This window comes from Podarcis bocagei, assembly GCF_964188305.1.
Source record: "Podarcis bocagei genome assembly, chromosome: 7".
Classification (NCBI taxonomy): domain Eukaryota; kingdom Metazoa; phylum Chordata; class Lepidosauria; order Squamata; family Lacertidae; genus Podarcis; species Podarcis bocagei.
The window spans coordinates 4,449,763-4,465,855 of NC_138132.1; the positions used below are offsets into that span (position 1 = coordinate 4,449,763).

The following is a 16,093-nucleotide window of genomic DNA, read 5'->3' on the forward strand; positions in this document are numbered from 1 at the left end:
AGCTGGGCAGTTATCCCACTTGCCTGAGCCTCATTGGCATGAACAAGAGGTGCAAAGAGCCTTAAGTTTCCGAGCACAACTCAAAGTGTTGGTGTTGACCTTTAAAGCCCTAAATAGCCTCAAAGGCCCAGTATACCTGAAGGAGCGTCTCCACCCCCGTTGTTCTGCCCGGACACCGAGGTCCAGCACCGAGGGCCTTCTGGTGGTTCCCTCGCTGCGAGAAGCCAAGTTACAGGGAACCAGGCAGAGGGCCTTCTCGGTGGTTGCACCCGCCCTGTGGAACACCCTCCCACCAGTTGTCAAAGAGATAAACAACTATCTGACATTCAGAAGACATCTGAAGGAAGCCCTGTTCAAGGAAGCTTTTTATGTTTAATAGGTTTTGCATTTTAATATTCTGTTGGAAGCCGCCCAGAATGGCTGAGGAAACCTAACCAGATGGGTGGGGTATAAATAATAAATTATTATTATTATTATTATTATTATTATTATTATTATTATTATTATTATTATTATTATTAATGGAGGGCTCAGCGGATGCCTCGCACGCAGGACCTCGCACGCAGGATCCGAGCATGAGAATGTTCTCTCCTCCTGTGGCCTCCAGCAACTGTGATTCAGAAGCATCGCTGCCACACAGCTATCCTGGCTAACACCCATCAAAAGCCCTCTCCTCCCCCTTGAATTTGCCTAATCCTCTTCTAAAGCCATCCAAGTTGGTGGCCATCGCTGCTTCCTGTGGCAGGGAGTTCCACAGTTTAACTGCATAAAGAATTACTTCCATTTACGTGTCCCAAATCTTCCAGGGTTCAGCTTCACTGGATGTCCAGTTTTGGGGACGGACAGACATTCCTCTCTCCACTTTCTCCATGCCAGACATCATTTTATGAACTTCTCTAATATCTCCACTTGACTGCCTTTTCTCTAAAAATGACAGGCCCGTGGCCGCTTGCTACCTTCAGCTACCTGTCCTGGCCTCATGGTAGGCAAAGGCACTGCTAGGCATTTCAAATACTCAGGCAGAAAGGGGGCGGCCGGTGCACAAGGTCCAGGAGGCAGATTTGCACCCCCAAAATATGCTAGATTATACATACAGATCAACTGTTGGTTGTTCACATCCTGCAGGAAATTGACTGTGTAGGCCCTACCTTTAGTTTTGTGACTGTAAGTTGTTTTTAGCTGTTTTTAGCATTGTGTCTTAATGCTGTAAGTCACCTGAGGGTGAAAGGCAGTTAAATAATAAAAAAGAATCAGAATATATGTGCAAATGCTGGCAGTGCTCTCAAAACAACACAAAAAACAGGGTTCTGAAAGACTTGAGCCCCACTGGGACATCTCAGCGTTTGTTTTAGATTCTGGCTGCCGTTTCGTTAACGTTGTTAAAACTGATTTATAGATCATAAATGCTGTATGGATTTGTTAATCATATAATAGGACTTTTGCTTTAATTGTGACGCTTAGCTTAATTTTTTTTAGCTGTTGCTTTAACAGTGTTTTATAGATTCCAGTTGTTTCACCGACGATTTGTCGATTATTCTATATGACTTGTGCTGTGTCTGTGGTATTCTGTCGTGTTCTTATTATTTATCGTTTGCAAGCTGCTTTGGGAATCCTTTGAATGAAAAGCAACATTAATACTCTCCCCCCCCCAAAAAAACACACACCTGTACGTGTGGTGGGGAGCTGGCGGACTGTGTCCACTCGTTTGCAAGGCGGAAGGAAAGGGCACTCTGCCCATGGTCAGGAGACCCTTTATTGTGACTTTGCACGCATCAGTTATTAGCCTTGTTGCTGGGGGGAAACACATCACGGACATTCTCTCTCGCCCTGATCCAAAGGTTTTCCTCCCCCTCTCAAATAAAAGGAAAGGAAAAGGAAAATACGTCCCGCACTGTGGTCGCAGCTCCTTGACCCAGCAGCGCTAAGTGCGCCAGAAGGGTCGGTTTCCCTGATTATATAAAGCAGCAGTTTTAACTACCAAGGCTACTGGGAGGGACATCCTCTCCAAAAAACAACAACGACAAAGAATCGAGCCCCAAGCTTCCTTCGCCTCAGAGGTCCCCACCTCCACTTTCCTCCTTCAGAGCAGCCGAGGAATCGCACAGAGCTGGAAGACGAGGAGTCGAGCGCGCAGAGAATGGACTGAGCACCAGGGATTGATCCAAAGGACGCACGAATCAGGTAGGGTCCTCCTCGTGCGCCCCCATCCCCTGCCCCCCCCCGCAGTTTCCTGGAGGTGCAGGTTTCACTGCTGCTAAATGGTATTCTTTGCTCTTTTGATCTCCAGCTGTTCCCACCAGCCAGGGCGCAGCAGCCCCCTGTTCCCCCCACATTTTCCCACGGTCCTTTTTCACGTCTGCTTTTGCCGGCTGGGGGTGCTTCGTGGGAAACGCTGTTCGCATCAGTTGCTAGAGTCGCCCTTCTTCAATATCGGGTCCCTCCCCAGGATGCTCTCTGGGTGGATAAGGGGGGGGGGTGTATCAAGTCTCCCCCGAGCGCATGTGGATAAATGCACTAGCGCATGAAAGCTAAGGCGTCGCGCAGAGTCTTAGTTTTACGCGCGCGCACTGCAAAATGCCAAGGTATATTTTTGCAAAGTTTTGTGAGGAATTATGTTCCGGGGGAGGCTGTTGCACAGAGTCTCCCGGTGTTAATGACCGATTGCATTTATATCCCGCATTTTTCTCCCGGCCACTCAAGGTGCCTCGCGTTATTCTTCCCCCTCATTTAATCCACGCAACATCCCTGTGAGGTTGTTGTCTAGTCGTTTAGTCGTGTCCGACTCTTTGTGACTCCCTGGACCAGAGCACGCCAGGCACTCCTGTCTTCCACTGCCTCCCGCAGTCTGGTCAAACTCATGCTGGTAGCTTCGAGAACACTGTCCCACCATCTCGTCCTCTGTCGTCCCCTTCTCCTTGTGCCCTCCATCTTTCCCAACATCAGGGTCTTTTCCAGGGAGTCTTCTCTTCTCCTGAGGTGGCCAAAGTCTTGGAGCCTCAGCTTCAGGATCTGTCCTTCCAGTGAGCACTCAGAGCTGATTTCCTTAAGAATGGAGAGGTTTGATCTTCTTGCAGTTTATAGGACTCTCAAGAGCCTCCTCCAGCACCATACATCAATTGTTCAGCGATCAGCCTTCTTTATGGTCCAGCTCTCACTATTGGGAAAACCATAGCTTTAACTATACAGACCTTTGTTGGCAAGGTAGGTTAGGCTGAAAGAGGCTGAGTGGGGGGATTTGAACCCCAGTCTCCCAGTTCCTAGCCTGACGCTCCAACCACTACACCACACTGCCTCCAATGTGGGGACCCCTCAGGCGATAACTCCTCATATGAAAATTATTCTGGAATGACAGGCATGGCCCTATTTCCATTTGCTCAGAGTTGCAAGTTATGCTTTCTTTTCCTTGAAAGTATCCCTCCTTCCCACCCCTGGCAAAATCTGATTCTATCAAGGTCTTCTTTCTCTCTCTCTTTTTTAAAATAAATTTTTATTAGTTTTTTTTTAACGTATCATTTTCAACAGTAATTAAACATACATTTGCATCTTATTCAAATTTTTGACTTCCATCAATCCTGCCTGATAATTTTCCAATCTAATCTCTCAGTATGCATTTCTTATTTTCCCTATTACATTTCAAACTCATAACCAATATCTCTATTTTTTTCTACTTTGTAACACTTCGTATATCTCACCTTACAAAACTTCTTGTAGTAGCGTAATTTGTTGATTACAGTTGCTTTTTAAATAGTTTATATACTGGTACTTCTTCCAATCTTCTGTAAATCTCTGGTCCCGCAGGTTTCAAATCCTTCCTGTCATTTTGTCCAATTCTGCACAGTCCATTAATTTTGTCTGCCATTCTTCTTTCGTCGGAATTTCTTCTTGTTTCCATTTCTGGGCTAACAATACTCTTGCCGCTGTTGTTGCGTATAAAAACAATTTAACATCTTGCCTTTTAATGTCCTGACCTATAATATCAAGTAAGAATGCTTCTGGTTTTTAAAAAAATGTATATTTTAACACCTTTTTCATCTCATTATATATCATTTCCCAGAAGTTCTTTACTTGTTTACATTCCCACCACATATGATAAAATGTTCCTTCTTTTTCTTTACATTTCCAACATTTATTATTTGTCTTATACATTTTAGCTAATTTCACTGGTGTAATATACCATCTCCAAGGGACACGGGTGGTGCTGTGGGTTAAACCACTGAGCCTAGGGCTTGCCGATCAGAAGGTCGGCGGTTCGAATCCCTGCGACAGGGTGAGCTCCCGTTGTTTGGTCCCTGCTCCTGCCAACCTAGCAGTTCAAAAGCACCTCAAAGTGCAAGTAGATAAACAGGTACCGCTCCGGTAGGAAGGTAAACAGCATTTCTGTGCGCTGCTCTGGTTTGCCAGAAGCGGCTTAGTCATGCTGGCCACATGACCCGGAAGCTGTACGCCGGCTCCCTTGGCCAATAAAGCAAGATGAGCGCCGCAACCCCAGTCGGACACGACTGGAACTAATGGTCAGGGGTCCCCTTTACCCCTTTTTAAATCTATACATCAGAGGGCTGTCTTCTTCTCAGTCTAGACTACCTCACAGGATTGTTGCGGGTATTAAATGAGGAAGGGGGCAGACATGCATGCCTCCTTCAGCTCCTTGGATAACAAAAGTGTGGGGTATAAATGCAAAAAAATGGGGCAAAAAAATATCCTGCAAATTGCTGCTTGCCTCCCTGCAGCCAGGCAGCGAAGCACCGCAAACTCTGGCTGTGATTTCCTTTCTTTCAGGCCCCAGGCAGGTGAGTAGCCCAGGTGTGTGCAGGCACCTCTTCCCCCACCCCTCCATCTATTGCAGATCGCAAGTGGGGGTTTTTTTGGGGGGGGTATTCACCTTAAAGTGGGGAGAAGGGCTGCAGTCCATTGGCAGAACTTTACATCTGTTTGCAGGCCTAATGTCTCAAGTAAACTTCCCACCATTTAAGGTACATTGCCCATTCCGAAATTCTGCGCCGACTGTTTCGTAACATCAGCAACAAAACTGCTATGCCCACCTGAGTTGGAGCCAGGAGTTGCGTGGAATATCTGGTTCTGGAATGGAAAGAGGCACCCTGCCCTTAAATTCTAATTGTTATGTCTTGTATGGCTACTGGGCTCTTGTTGGTTGATCTTGAGGGTGTGTGTGTGTGATTCCTAGTAAAATTCAGCAAGCCTGCAGTCTACCTGCCTCTTAGGTACAGTTCCTGGCAATGAATGTGCCTCCTCTCGAGGAGGAGGAGGAGTAAGAGGATGATTTATGCCCACATATACCGTGTTTTTCGCTCCATAAGACACACTTGACCATAAGACGCACCTAGTTTTTAGAGGAGGAAAACAAGGGGAAAAAGTATTCTGAACGAAACAATGGATGTATGATTTTTTTGTGTGCAGACTGTAGCCATGGACATGCTGTGTGATCTGATGGTGAATTTGGGGTGACCCAATGCAAAAATCCTGAGGATCCATGTGCTTTTACCTCCCCCCTCCCAGGCAGCCTCCTTTATCTCTAGAGTCCCTTATCTCCCTCCCAATCGCTTGCTGATCAGCTGATCAGCGGCTTTGTTTCAACACCCCCTTCCCTCTTGTTTGCCTTAGTGTCTTTTCCTTAGGTGGAACAGTTTTTTGCTCTTCCTATTCTTCTAATTTCTCTCCTCATTGCTTTAATCTTCCTGTCTCCTCTCCTTGCAAGTTCGCTGTCTTTACCTCCCCACTCCCAGGCAGCCTCCTTTATTGCTAGCGTCCCTTATCTCCCTCCCGATCGGCAAATGATCAGCGGCTTTGTTTCAACACCCCCTTCCCTCTTTCTAAAAAAAAAGAAAGCACGGTCTGCTTTTCTCCCCTGGGCAATTTGGCTCCAGGGACCACGCATTCGCTCCATAAGACACACAGACATTTCCCCTTACTTTTTAGGAGGAAAAACTTGCGTCTTACGGAGCAAAAAATATGGTAGGTTGCCAGTGGGGCTGAATTTATGCTGGCGCTCCCCAGAGCTCAGCCTTGAGAGAAAAAACAACAAGAGAGGCTTTGGGCATTTTAGGGACCAACAATTTTGCTGTGGCAGATTTAAAGCAGCTCTCCATTAAGGTGCCCCAGTGTTATTTGGGGTTATTTTTTTGCTGCAGTGCAAAAAGAAAAAAAGGAAGCCACACCACAGTTCCTACCAGCCCAAGTCGCGTGACGCTGGTTGTGTGGCTTTGCTGGCCGGCGCTGATAGTGAAGACTGCAACTCAGCGCCAGTGAAACCAGTCATATGATTCTGGGGCAGGTGGCAGTGTGGCAGGGCTGGTTGGTGCTGATAGGAAATGTAATCCATGATACCTGGAGGGCACTGGGTCGGGGAACTCCGGCTTCTAAGAATACAAGGCCTCTTGTGTAGCTCTTTAGAAGCTACAACTGCTCCCCTACAAAGAAAGCTTGCAGAGTTTGGGACTTTTTAGTTTAGAGAAAAGTAAAGAGGCGACATGCTAGAAGTTGACAAAATTAGGCCTGTCACAGAGAAAGTGCACGGGGAAAAGTTGCTCTCCCTCTCTCTTAACACCAGAACGTGTGGGTATGCAGCGACGCAGGATGTTGGAAGATTCAGGACACATAAAAGGAAGCACTTCTTTATGCAGTGCATGTTAAACTGTGGAACTCCCTGCCACAGGAAGCCAACTTGGGTGGTCTTCTTCTTCTTCTTTGTTTGTTTATTTATTTATTGGTTTTCACATATTACATTACAATACAAATGTACCAAAGCCAACACCATTTCCTCCCCATCCCCCCATACATTTACATTTATATTTCCTCAATCCACCATATTATTCTTTTCTCCCTCCTCCCACTTCCCTCTGCCCCCACTCAATTTCCTCCACGTTACACAATTTACAATAATCTTTGCATTCCACAGTCTTCTCAAATCATCTATCTATCTATTCTCATTATCTTCCCTTACAAATTTTTCTTCCCTCCAGTACTTCAAGTTTTAATCTAGGCATGTTAGCATATCTTTTTCTGAGCAATATTCATCAAAACATTTCCACTCCTTTTTTCATTTTTGATTCGACTGCTTTCTTATTATAGCAGTTAATTTTGCCAAAATTATATATTCATTTAGTTTACAAATCCATTCCCCCTCTGTGGGTATTGTTTGTGACTTCCACCTAGCAGCAATCACTATTCTAGCTATCAGTCCGAGGAGATATGTCTCTGGTTTCTTTGTTATTGATATTTTCAACATCTTCTTTCGTTCTTCATATACTACTATCCAAAATTTCTTAATTTCCTCACACCTCCACCACATATGTATTATTGTTCCTATTTCTTGGGTGGCTTTCAAACAGGATTGGACCAATTCATGGAGGAGGAGAGGGCTCTCAATGGCTACTAGCCATGATGATAATGATAATAATAATAATAATAACAATAATAATAATAATAATAATAATAATAATAATAATAATAATAATAATTTATTATTTATACCCCGCCCATCTGGCTGAGTTTCCCCCACTCTGGGCGGCTTCCGATCACGTGTTAAAAACAATACAGCATTAAATATTAAAAACTTCCCTAAACAGGGCTGCCTTCAGATGTCTTTTAAAGATAGGATAGCTGCTTATTTCCTTCACATCTGAAGGGAGGGCGTTCCACAGGGCGGGCGCCACCACCAAGAAGGCCCTCTGTCTGGTTCCCTGTAACCTCACTTCCCGCAATGAGGGAACCGCCAGAAGGCCCTCGGAGCTGGATCTCAGTGTCTGGGCTGAATGATGGGGGTGGAGACACTCCTTCAGGTATACAGGACTGAAGCTGTTTAGGGCTTTCAAGGTCAGCACCAACACTTTGAATTGTGCTCGGAAACGTACTTTGCTCTTTGGTCAGAGGCAATAAATGCTTCTGGATCCCAGTTGCTGGAACCCATTAGGAGATAGTATTTCTCTTGTGCCCGGATCCTGGTTGCTGGTTTCCCACAAGAGGCAGCTGATCAGCCACTGTGAGAACAGGGGTGCTGGACGTGAGCCGCTTATACATTATAAGGAGCGCGACTCTCTGCTGTGCATATATATACACGAAGGCTCTCCTCCTTGAGAAAAAACCGGTTTCCTGCCTCTCCATCCTGCTGTGTAATTTCCTCGTCTCCCAGAACTTCTGCGAAATTATGACTCAGGGTCTCCCAAATGGCTGGCCGCTCTGGAAGAACGGCCCGACTTCCAACGCCCCCACCCCCACCCCAAGGTCAGATCCGTACCACCCGTCAGAGCACACCCTGAGCGGGAAGAAACAGCAGGGATTCTCATTAAGACCCCTGGCATTCAAGCGGGCGCAATGCCAGAAACACGTACAGTACTGGCTGCACAGGAACGCAAGAAACTGCCTTTGTTGTTGTTGTTTAGTCGTTTAGTGGTGTCCGCCTCTTCGTGACCCCCTGGACCAGAGCACGCCAGGCACTCCTGTCTTCCACTGCCTCCCGCAGTTTGGTCAAACTCATGCTGGTAGCTTTGAGAACACTGTCCAACCATCTCGTCCTCTGTCATCCCCTTCTCCTTGTGCCCTCCATCTTTCCCCACATCAGGGTCTTTTCCAGGGAGTCTTCTCTTCTCATGAGTTGGCCAAAGTCTTGGAGCCTCAGCTTCAGGATCTGTCCTTCCAGTGAGCACTCAGGGCTGATTTCCTTCAGAATGGAGAGGTTTGATCTTCTTGCAGTCCATGGGACTCTCAAGAGTCTCCTCCAGCACCAGAATTCAAAAGCATCCATTCTTCAGCGATCAGCCTTCTTTATGGTCCAGCTCTCACTTCCCTACATCACGACAGTGTACCTCTGGTTACATACGCTTCAGGTTACAGACTCCGCTAACCCAGAAATAGTACCTCGGGTTAAGAACTTTGCTTCAGGATGAGAACAGAAAATGTGTGGCGGCAGCAGGAGGTCCCATTAGCTAAAGTGGTGCTTCAGGTTAAGAACAGTTTCAGGTCAAGAACGGACCTCCGGAACAAATTAAGTACTTAACCCCAGGTACTATTGTACTGGGAAAGCCATAGCTTTAACTATACGGACGCAAAAAACTGCCTTAGCCTCAGGCAACTGGCCCGCCTAGTTCAGTCTACACTGACTGGCAGCAGCTGTCCAGGATTTCAGGCAGGGGGCACTCCCAGCCCTAGCCGGAGATGCTGTCAGCACCTGAACCCAGGACCTTCTGCATCCAAAGCAGGTGTCCGCAAACGGGAGCATTTACATGGGGATAAAAGGGAGGAGAGAGATATTTGAAACTGGATTGTAGCCCCTGTATGTGTTGCAGCTGCAATGTAGACAAAGAAGAGTCAGAAAGAGGATTTTAAAAAGAAGGAAGGAAAGAAAAAGGTCTCATGGATCTCTCTTGCAGGGTCAGTGGCGTAGCGTGGGGGGTGCAGGGGGGGCCGGCCGCACCGGGTGCAACATCTGGGGGTTAGGGTTAGGGGGCGCAAATCCACGGGTTAGGGGGCGCAGATTACTTGCCTTGCCCCAGGTGCTGACAACCCACGATACGCCACTGTGCAGGGTCCCCTCCCTTCTGCCTTCCCGGAATGAGGGCAGTTTTAAGAGAAGGCAGCTCACGTGGCAGCAAGGGGAGGGTCCATAGACCGGCAGATAAATCTGCTATCAGCTGGTCATTTGAGACACTTCCACACAGAGAGAGGTTCAGCTGTTATCTGGCTGGCGTGAAAAAGCAGGAGCGAAAAAGCCCCTTCTGCAAACAGGAGCATGGAAACTCAGGTAGGGCTTCCTGTACGCTGACTTTGGGTCAACCCAGCTCTGGGGATTCCCAGTGTGGAAGATCCCTTCTTCATAAACTTCCTGCTCCCACACTGTGGGTCCCTGGTCCCGGTCAAGACTTTGCAGAGGGGTGCAAGGGTCAAGCAGGGCTTGGACCTCTTGCGCTCTCTCTGGGGCGCTGCCTTTCCTGGTGCCCCGTGTGCCCCAGATGTGTTTCTATTTATTTTTTAAAAAAACTTTTTTTATTGAGTTTTCAGGGTTTTTTCCATTTCAAAATAAACATTTTGCAAACTTTTAACATACCCAATGACTTCCCTTCTTCTCCTCCCACGGTTCATATCACATATCATACATTCCTGCACATTTTGCTGTAACCATTCAAATCAATTTCCCCCTTTTACATCCAATATTGTTTACTCTGTTTAATTTATCTTCATGCTGCCAGCGTTTTTAGCTGTGTACAATTATTTTCTGTGTTATTCTCCACTCTTCTTTAAATATGCATTATTCTTGCTCTCTTATTCTGTGTATTAAGCTTGCAAGTTCTGCATACTCTAACGTCTTAAAGTTGCCAATCCTCTCTGTGGGACCTGGCTCACTTTCCATTTGGGGGCTAACAGAACCATGCAGACCATCTTGTGCTCCTTGGAGAAAAATGGCGGGATGTAAGTGGTTTAATTCGCTTGTCTATTTTCTGACGTGGTTTATGACGACTTCTTGTTGGGATATGAGTGGCCGCTCGCTAACACTTCTGTTGTAGTTATGTGCTTTCTTCATGTCGTAAGCCGCCCAGAGCATGGTTTGAACAGTGGAAAGGTGGCATACAAGTAAGATTATGTATGTATAAATGTGATAAAGGTAAAGGTACCCCTGACCGTTAGGTCCAGTCGTGGACGACTCTGGGGTTGCGGCGCTCATCTCGCTTTATTGGCTGAGGGAGCCGGCGTACATCTTCCGGGTCATGTGGCCAGCATGACTAAGCTGCTTCTGGCGAACCAGAGCAGTGCACGGAAATGCCGTTTACCTTCCCACCGGAGCGGTACCTATTTATCTACTTGCACTTTGACGTGCTTTCGAACTGCTAGGTGGGCAGGAGCAGGGACCGAGCAATGGGAGCTCACCCCGTCGCAGAGATTCGAACTGCCGACCTTCCGATTGGCAAACCCAAGGCTCTGTGGTTTAGATCACAGTTCCACGTTTTATTTGCCCATATATGAACCTGAGTTTTGATGGAGGGAGTGCAGAACGTTACACCTCAAAGTGTGCCTCTGGTTGCGTCTCCTAGAGCTTCATGAAACCTGGGGTCCAGAGCAGAAGGCAGCCGCGCTCCCCAATCTCTCCCTAATAATAATAATAATAATAATAATAATAATAATAATAATAATAATAATAATAATTTTATTATTTATATCCCGCCCATCTGGCTGGGTTTCCCCAGCCACTCTGGGCGGCGTCCAACAAAACACTAAAATGCAATAACCTATTAAACATTAAAAGCTTCCCAAAACAGTGCTGCCTTCAGATGTCTTCTAAAAGTTTGGTAGCTGCTTTTCTCTTTGACATCTGGTGGGAGGGCGTTCCACAGGGCGGGCGCCACCACCAAGAAGGCCCTCTGCCTGGTTCCCTGTAAGTTGGCTTCTCGCAGTGAGGGAACCACCAGAAGGCCCTCGGCGCTGGACCTCAGTGTCCGGGCAGAACGATGGGGGTGGAGACACTCCTTCAGACGCTCCCAGCCAGCCTCCATGGAGTTCTGCTGCCCCACATCCTTTTAGCTGTTTCCAAAACCCTCCGGCAAAAGGACACTTTTTTCCTGTGCTGACATCAGGCTCCTCATAACCCTGGTGCCCTCTCCCTCCCAACTTTTTTTTTTTATTATCTCCTCCCATTACTCAGGGCAGATGAAGGACAGTAATTGCCTTGTTAATCACTCTTAATGGTCCTGTCCTCTGGTCTCTTTGTTTCTTAATGGCACCTCTATCAACTGATCTCCTGAACAGGAAAACCAGTGTAGTCTGTACTTTTACAACCCCTGTTAGCGCACCTTAATTCTCTAAACACTGATTAAACCCCAACAGCCAGGAATCTAGGGGGAGTCAGGGCACCCCCGAATCCATAACAGTACAATAAGTCAGACCTAGGTTGGATCTGCAAGCCATTTGTTGCTATGAGCTGACAGTCGGCTTAACGGCAAAGGCAGACCTGGGCTGAAGACATGTTTCTGTTTTCACCTTTTCTTAAATATCATGGCTTAGTGAGCTTCTAAAACTTTCATGTACACCTCCCTCTGTGCTCCCCCCCCCCATTCCTCTGTTAAGCTTGCATTTCAGCACGATTGCAATAAACACACATGGTGTGGTGTAGTGGTTAAGAGCGGTCGACTCGTAATCTGGTGAACCGGGTTCGATTCCCCACTCCTCCACATGCAGCTGCTGGGTGACCTTGGGCCAGTCACACTTCTCTGAAGTCTCTCAGCCCCACTCACCTCACAGAGTGTTTGTTGTGGGGGAGGAAGGGAAAGGAGAATGTTAGCCGCTTTGAGACTCCTTCGGGTAGTGATAAAGCGGGATATCAAATCCAAACTCTTCTTCTTCCTCTATATTAAGAACAAGTCCCATGTTAATATCCAACCTTATGCTGATTTCAACCTGCTGTGACAGTATTCATTTATGTTCCTTATCCATGGCTTATCCATAAATGAAGAATAATAATAAGATTTGGCGAACGGGGGTTGGAATTTGATTTTGGTTAGGATTTCAGGGGTATATGCTGAGGCCGGGCACCTGTGAAAAACAAGCAAAGCTCCCCAAAGCATTATTATTATTATTGTTATTGTTGTTGTTTTTATTATATCCCACCCATCTGAATGCGTTGCCCCAGCTTCCAACAGATATAAAAACAGAAGGAAACATTACACATTAAAATATTAGCCTTGGTGAAGACTTGATGCTTCCATCCCCCCAAAAAGTTTTTGATTTGAGTTTCCACTGAAATGAGGCTGCATTTTAATGTTTTAATGTTGTATTTTAATCTTGTTTTTTAAGTTGTACAGTGGTACCTCAGGTTAAGTACTTAATTCGTTCCGGAGGTCCATACTTAACCTGAAACTGTTCTTAACCTGAAGCACCACTTTAGCTAATGGGGCCTCCTGCTGCCGCCGCGCTACTGGAGCACGATTTCTGTTCTCATCCTGAAGCAAAGTTCTTAACCTGAAGCACTATTTCTGGGTTAGCGGAGTCTGTAACCTGAAGCGTATGTAACCTGAAGCGTATGTAACCTGAGGTACCACTGTATTTCAATCAGTTGTTTTTATATCTGCTGTTAGCCGCCCTGAGCCTGGTCTTAGCTGGGGACAGCGGGGTATAAATAAAATTTATACCTGTGGAAAACAAGCAAAGCTCCCAAAGCATTGTTGTTGTTGTTGTTGTTGTTGTTGTTGTTGTTGTTGTTGTTGTTGTTGTTGTTATACCCCATCGATCTGAATGGGTTGCCCCATCTCCCCTGGGTGGCTTCCAACATACCGTATTTTTCACCCTATAGGACGCACCGTCCCATAAGGCGCACCTAGTTTTTTGGGGGGGGAAATAAAGGGGAAAAAAATATTCCCCCCCCCAGGCGCGGGGCTGGGGAGGCCCGAGCTTCCCCCGACCCCAGCCCCCAAACCGGCAGCTCTCTGCAAGTCGTGGGAGCCCAGCGCTGGCTCCCGCTGCTTGCAGAGAGGTCCGCGAAGCCTGGACGCGCTGATCTCAGCGCGCGCAGGCTTCGGCATGCCGGCAACTCTCCGCAAGCAGCAGGAGCGCTCCCGCTGCTTGCAGAGAGGTCCGCGAAGCCTGGAGAGCGAGAGGGGTCGGTGCGCACCGACCCCTCTCGCTCTCCAGGCTTCAGCGAAAGCCTGCATTCGCCCCATAGGACGTACACACATTTCCCCTTCATTTTTGGAGGGGAAAAAGTGCATCCTATAGGGCGAAAAATACGGTATATAAAAACAGAAGGAAACATTACACATTAAAATGTTCAGAATGTCTCCCCAAAACCTCCTCAGCCTCTCCCATTGCAACCACTTGACCATTTTCCCACCTTCCCTTCCAGGTCCTGCAGTGCGTTGGCTGCCATGCCGGTCCTTAAGAACCCCTGCAAGCCCAAGATGGCCAACGGTGACACCAGCAGCGGCTCGCTGATCCTTGAGAAGGAAAGCCACCGGGGAACCAACCCTTTTGAGGAAGACCTTGAGGAGAACGAGAGAGACTCTTTCCTGGGCAGCGACTCCCCCGAGAGCAGGAACCCTTCCCCGGACGGCGGCAGCGGCACCTTCGAGCGGGGCCTTTTCAACGGCAGCCCCGAGGGGCGCTACAGGCGGCGGGCGACACTGGAGAAGCTGGTGGGGCTGTCCCCCTTCCGCATGGGCAAAGGGAAGAAGAGCGGCGAGAAGAAGTCCCCCGGGGAGAAGGGCTCGGACAGGAGGTCCTTTTTGGGACGCATGATGATCCCCTTGACGGAGGGCAACCAGGGGACGCCGGAGAAGAGGAAGACCCGGCGCAGCTCCGAAGACTTCAGCCTGCTCCAGCTCCTGAACGGCCGCCGCAAGGAGAGCCTCTACGGTCTCGACTGCGGCCTCTCGGAGAAGGAGAACGGTGGGGGAGACAAGCGCATGTCCTTCCTCAAGATCGGGCTGGGAGGGAAGGTGCGCAGGGCTTCGCTGGTGGAGAAGCTCAACCAGACCGAGGCGCCGGATCCGGCCCCCGTCACAGAGGAGGCCGAGGTCAAGGTCAAGGAGCCGCTTTCTGGTGAGTCTGTCATTTTTGCCTTCTTCAGCAGGAGAGTTCCCCAGCCTTCATGTTGGAGTTGTTGATAATAATAATAATAATAATAATAATAATAATAATAATAATAATAATAATAATAATAATAATAATTTATTATTTGCACCCCGCCCATCTGGCTGGGTTTCCCCAGCCACTCTGGGTGGCTTCCAACAAAAATTTAAAATACATTTCACACATTAAAAACCTCCCTGAACAGGGCTGCCTTCAGATGTCTTCTAAATGTCAGGTACAGTGGTACCTCGGGTTAAGTACTTAATTCGTTCCGGAGGTCCGTTCTTAACCTGAAACTGTTCTTAACCTGAAGCACCACTTTAGCTAATGGGGCCTCCTGCTGCTGCTGTGCTGCCGGAGCACAATTTCTGTTCTCATCCTGAAGCAAAGTTCTTAACCCGAGGTACTTTTTCTGGTTACTGGAGTCTGTAATCTGAAGCGTATGTAACCTGAAGCGTATGTAACCCGAGGTACCACTGTAGTTGTTTATCTCTTTGACATCTGGTGGGAGGGTGTTCCACAGGGCGGGTGCCACCACCAAGAAGGCCCTCTGCCTGGTTCCCTGTAGCTTTGCTTCTCGCACCGAGGGAACCACCAGAAGGCCCTCGGCGCTGGACCTCAACGTCCAGGCAGAACGATGGGGGTGGAGACGCTCCTTCAGGTATACTGGACCGAGGCCGTTTAGGGCTTTAAACAACACTTTGAATTGTGCTCGGAAACATACTGGGAGCCAATGTAGGTCTTTCGGGACTGGTGTTATGTGGTCTCGGCGGCCGCTCCCGGTCCCCAGTCTAGCTGCCGCATTCTGGATTAGTTGTGTTGTTCTTGCTTCTATACACAGTGGAACTTCGGTTGCCAAACGTTTCGGCTTTCGAACGTCGACAACCCAGAATGCTTCTGTTTTCGAGCACGCCTTGGCTTATTCAGTTTTTTCCTCCATTGGTTCACCCCCTAGCTCTTCTGCATTTTTCGAAGCCTTCTAATGTTTAATTGGAATCTCCTTTCTCGTTGGGCCATCCCCTCTGGAACAGCGGAAAAGGAGCTTTCTCCTTCTTCTATGTGACAGCCTTTCGCCTATTTGAAAACGGCTGGCGTATCCCCTTCACAATGTACACTGTTCTGGAGAGAGCTGGTGTGTGCAGTGCTGTGATGGACACTGGGCAAAGACGGGACACTGTGTAAGCCAGCTTCCTTTCTTCTGACGGGATCAGCCTTGGCCCAGAACCTCACAGAATTGACCCGGCCGTTTCTCATCGAAAAGACTTTAATGTTGAGCTGTTGAAAGTTGTGCTTTGGCAGCTGATCTTTGGCTGTCTGCAAAGTCCTTCCCAAGGGGACTGGAAACAAGACCTGATGGTTTTATTTTTCCCCCTCTTCGCTCCAGGGCCAGCCTGTTTACTCAGGTTATGACTGGGGAGAAGCTAATGAAGGGGTCTTTCTTTTTTTGCTTATTTTTTGCTTTTTGTTCTCCCCGGCTCATTGTTCCAGCCTGATTGCAGAGGTAGAAATGCAGCCCATTGACCTTGCT

At 47.8% G+C, this 16,093-nt stretch overlaps 1 protein-coding gene across 1 annotated transcript in view; it reads left to right on the top strand.

The window, feature by feature from the left end:
* The first annotated feature begins 1,880 nt into the window (after positions 1-1,880).
* EXOC3L2 (exocyst complex component 3 like 2) overlaps positions 1,881-16,093 on the top strand; it is a 54,016-nt gene continuing 39,803 nt past the window's right edge. Inside the window, exons 1-2 of the mRNA XM_081200248.1 lie at positions 1,881-2,181; positions 13,841-14,535. Of these exons, the coding sequence (XP_081056374.1) occupies positions 13,863-14,535 (673 nt within the window). The 5' untranslated portion in view covers positions 1,881-2,181; positions 13,841-13,862. The remainder of the gene's footprint in view (positions 2,182-13,840; positions 14,536-16,093) is intronic.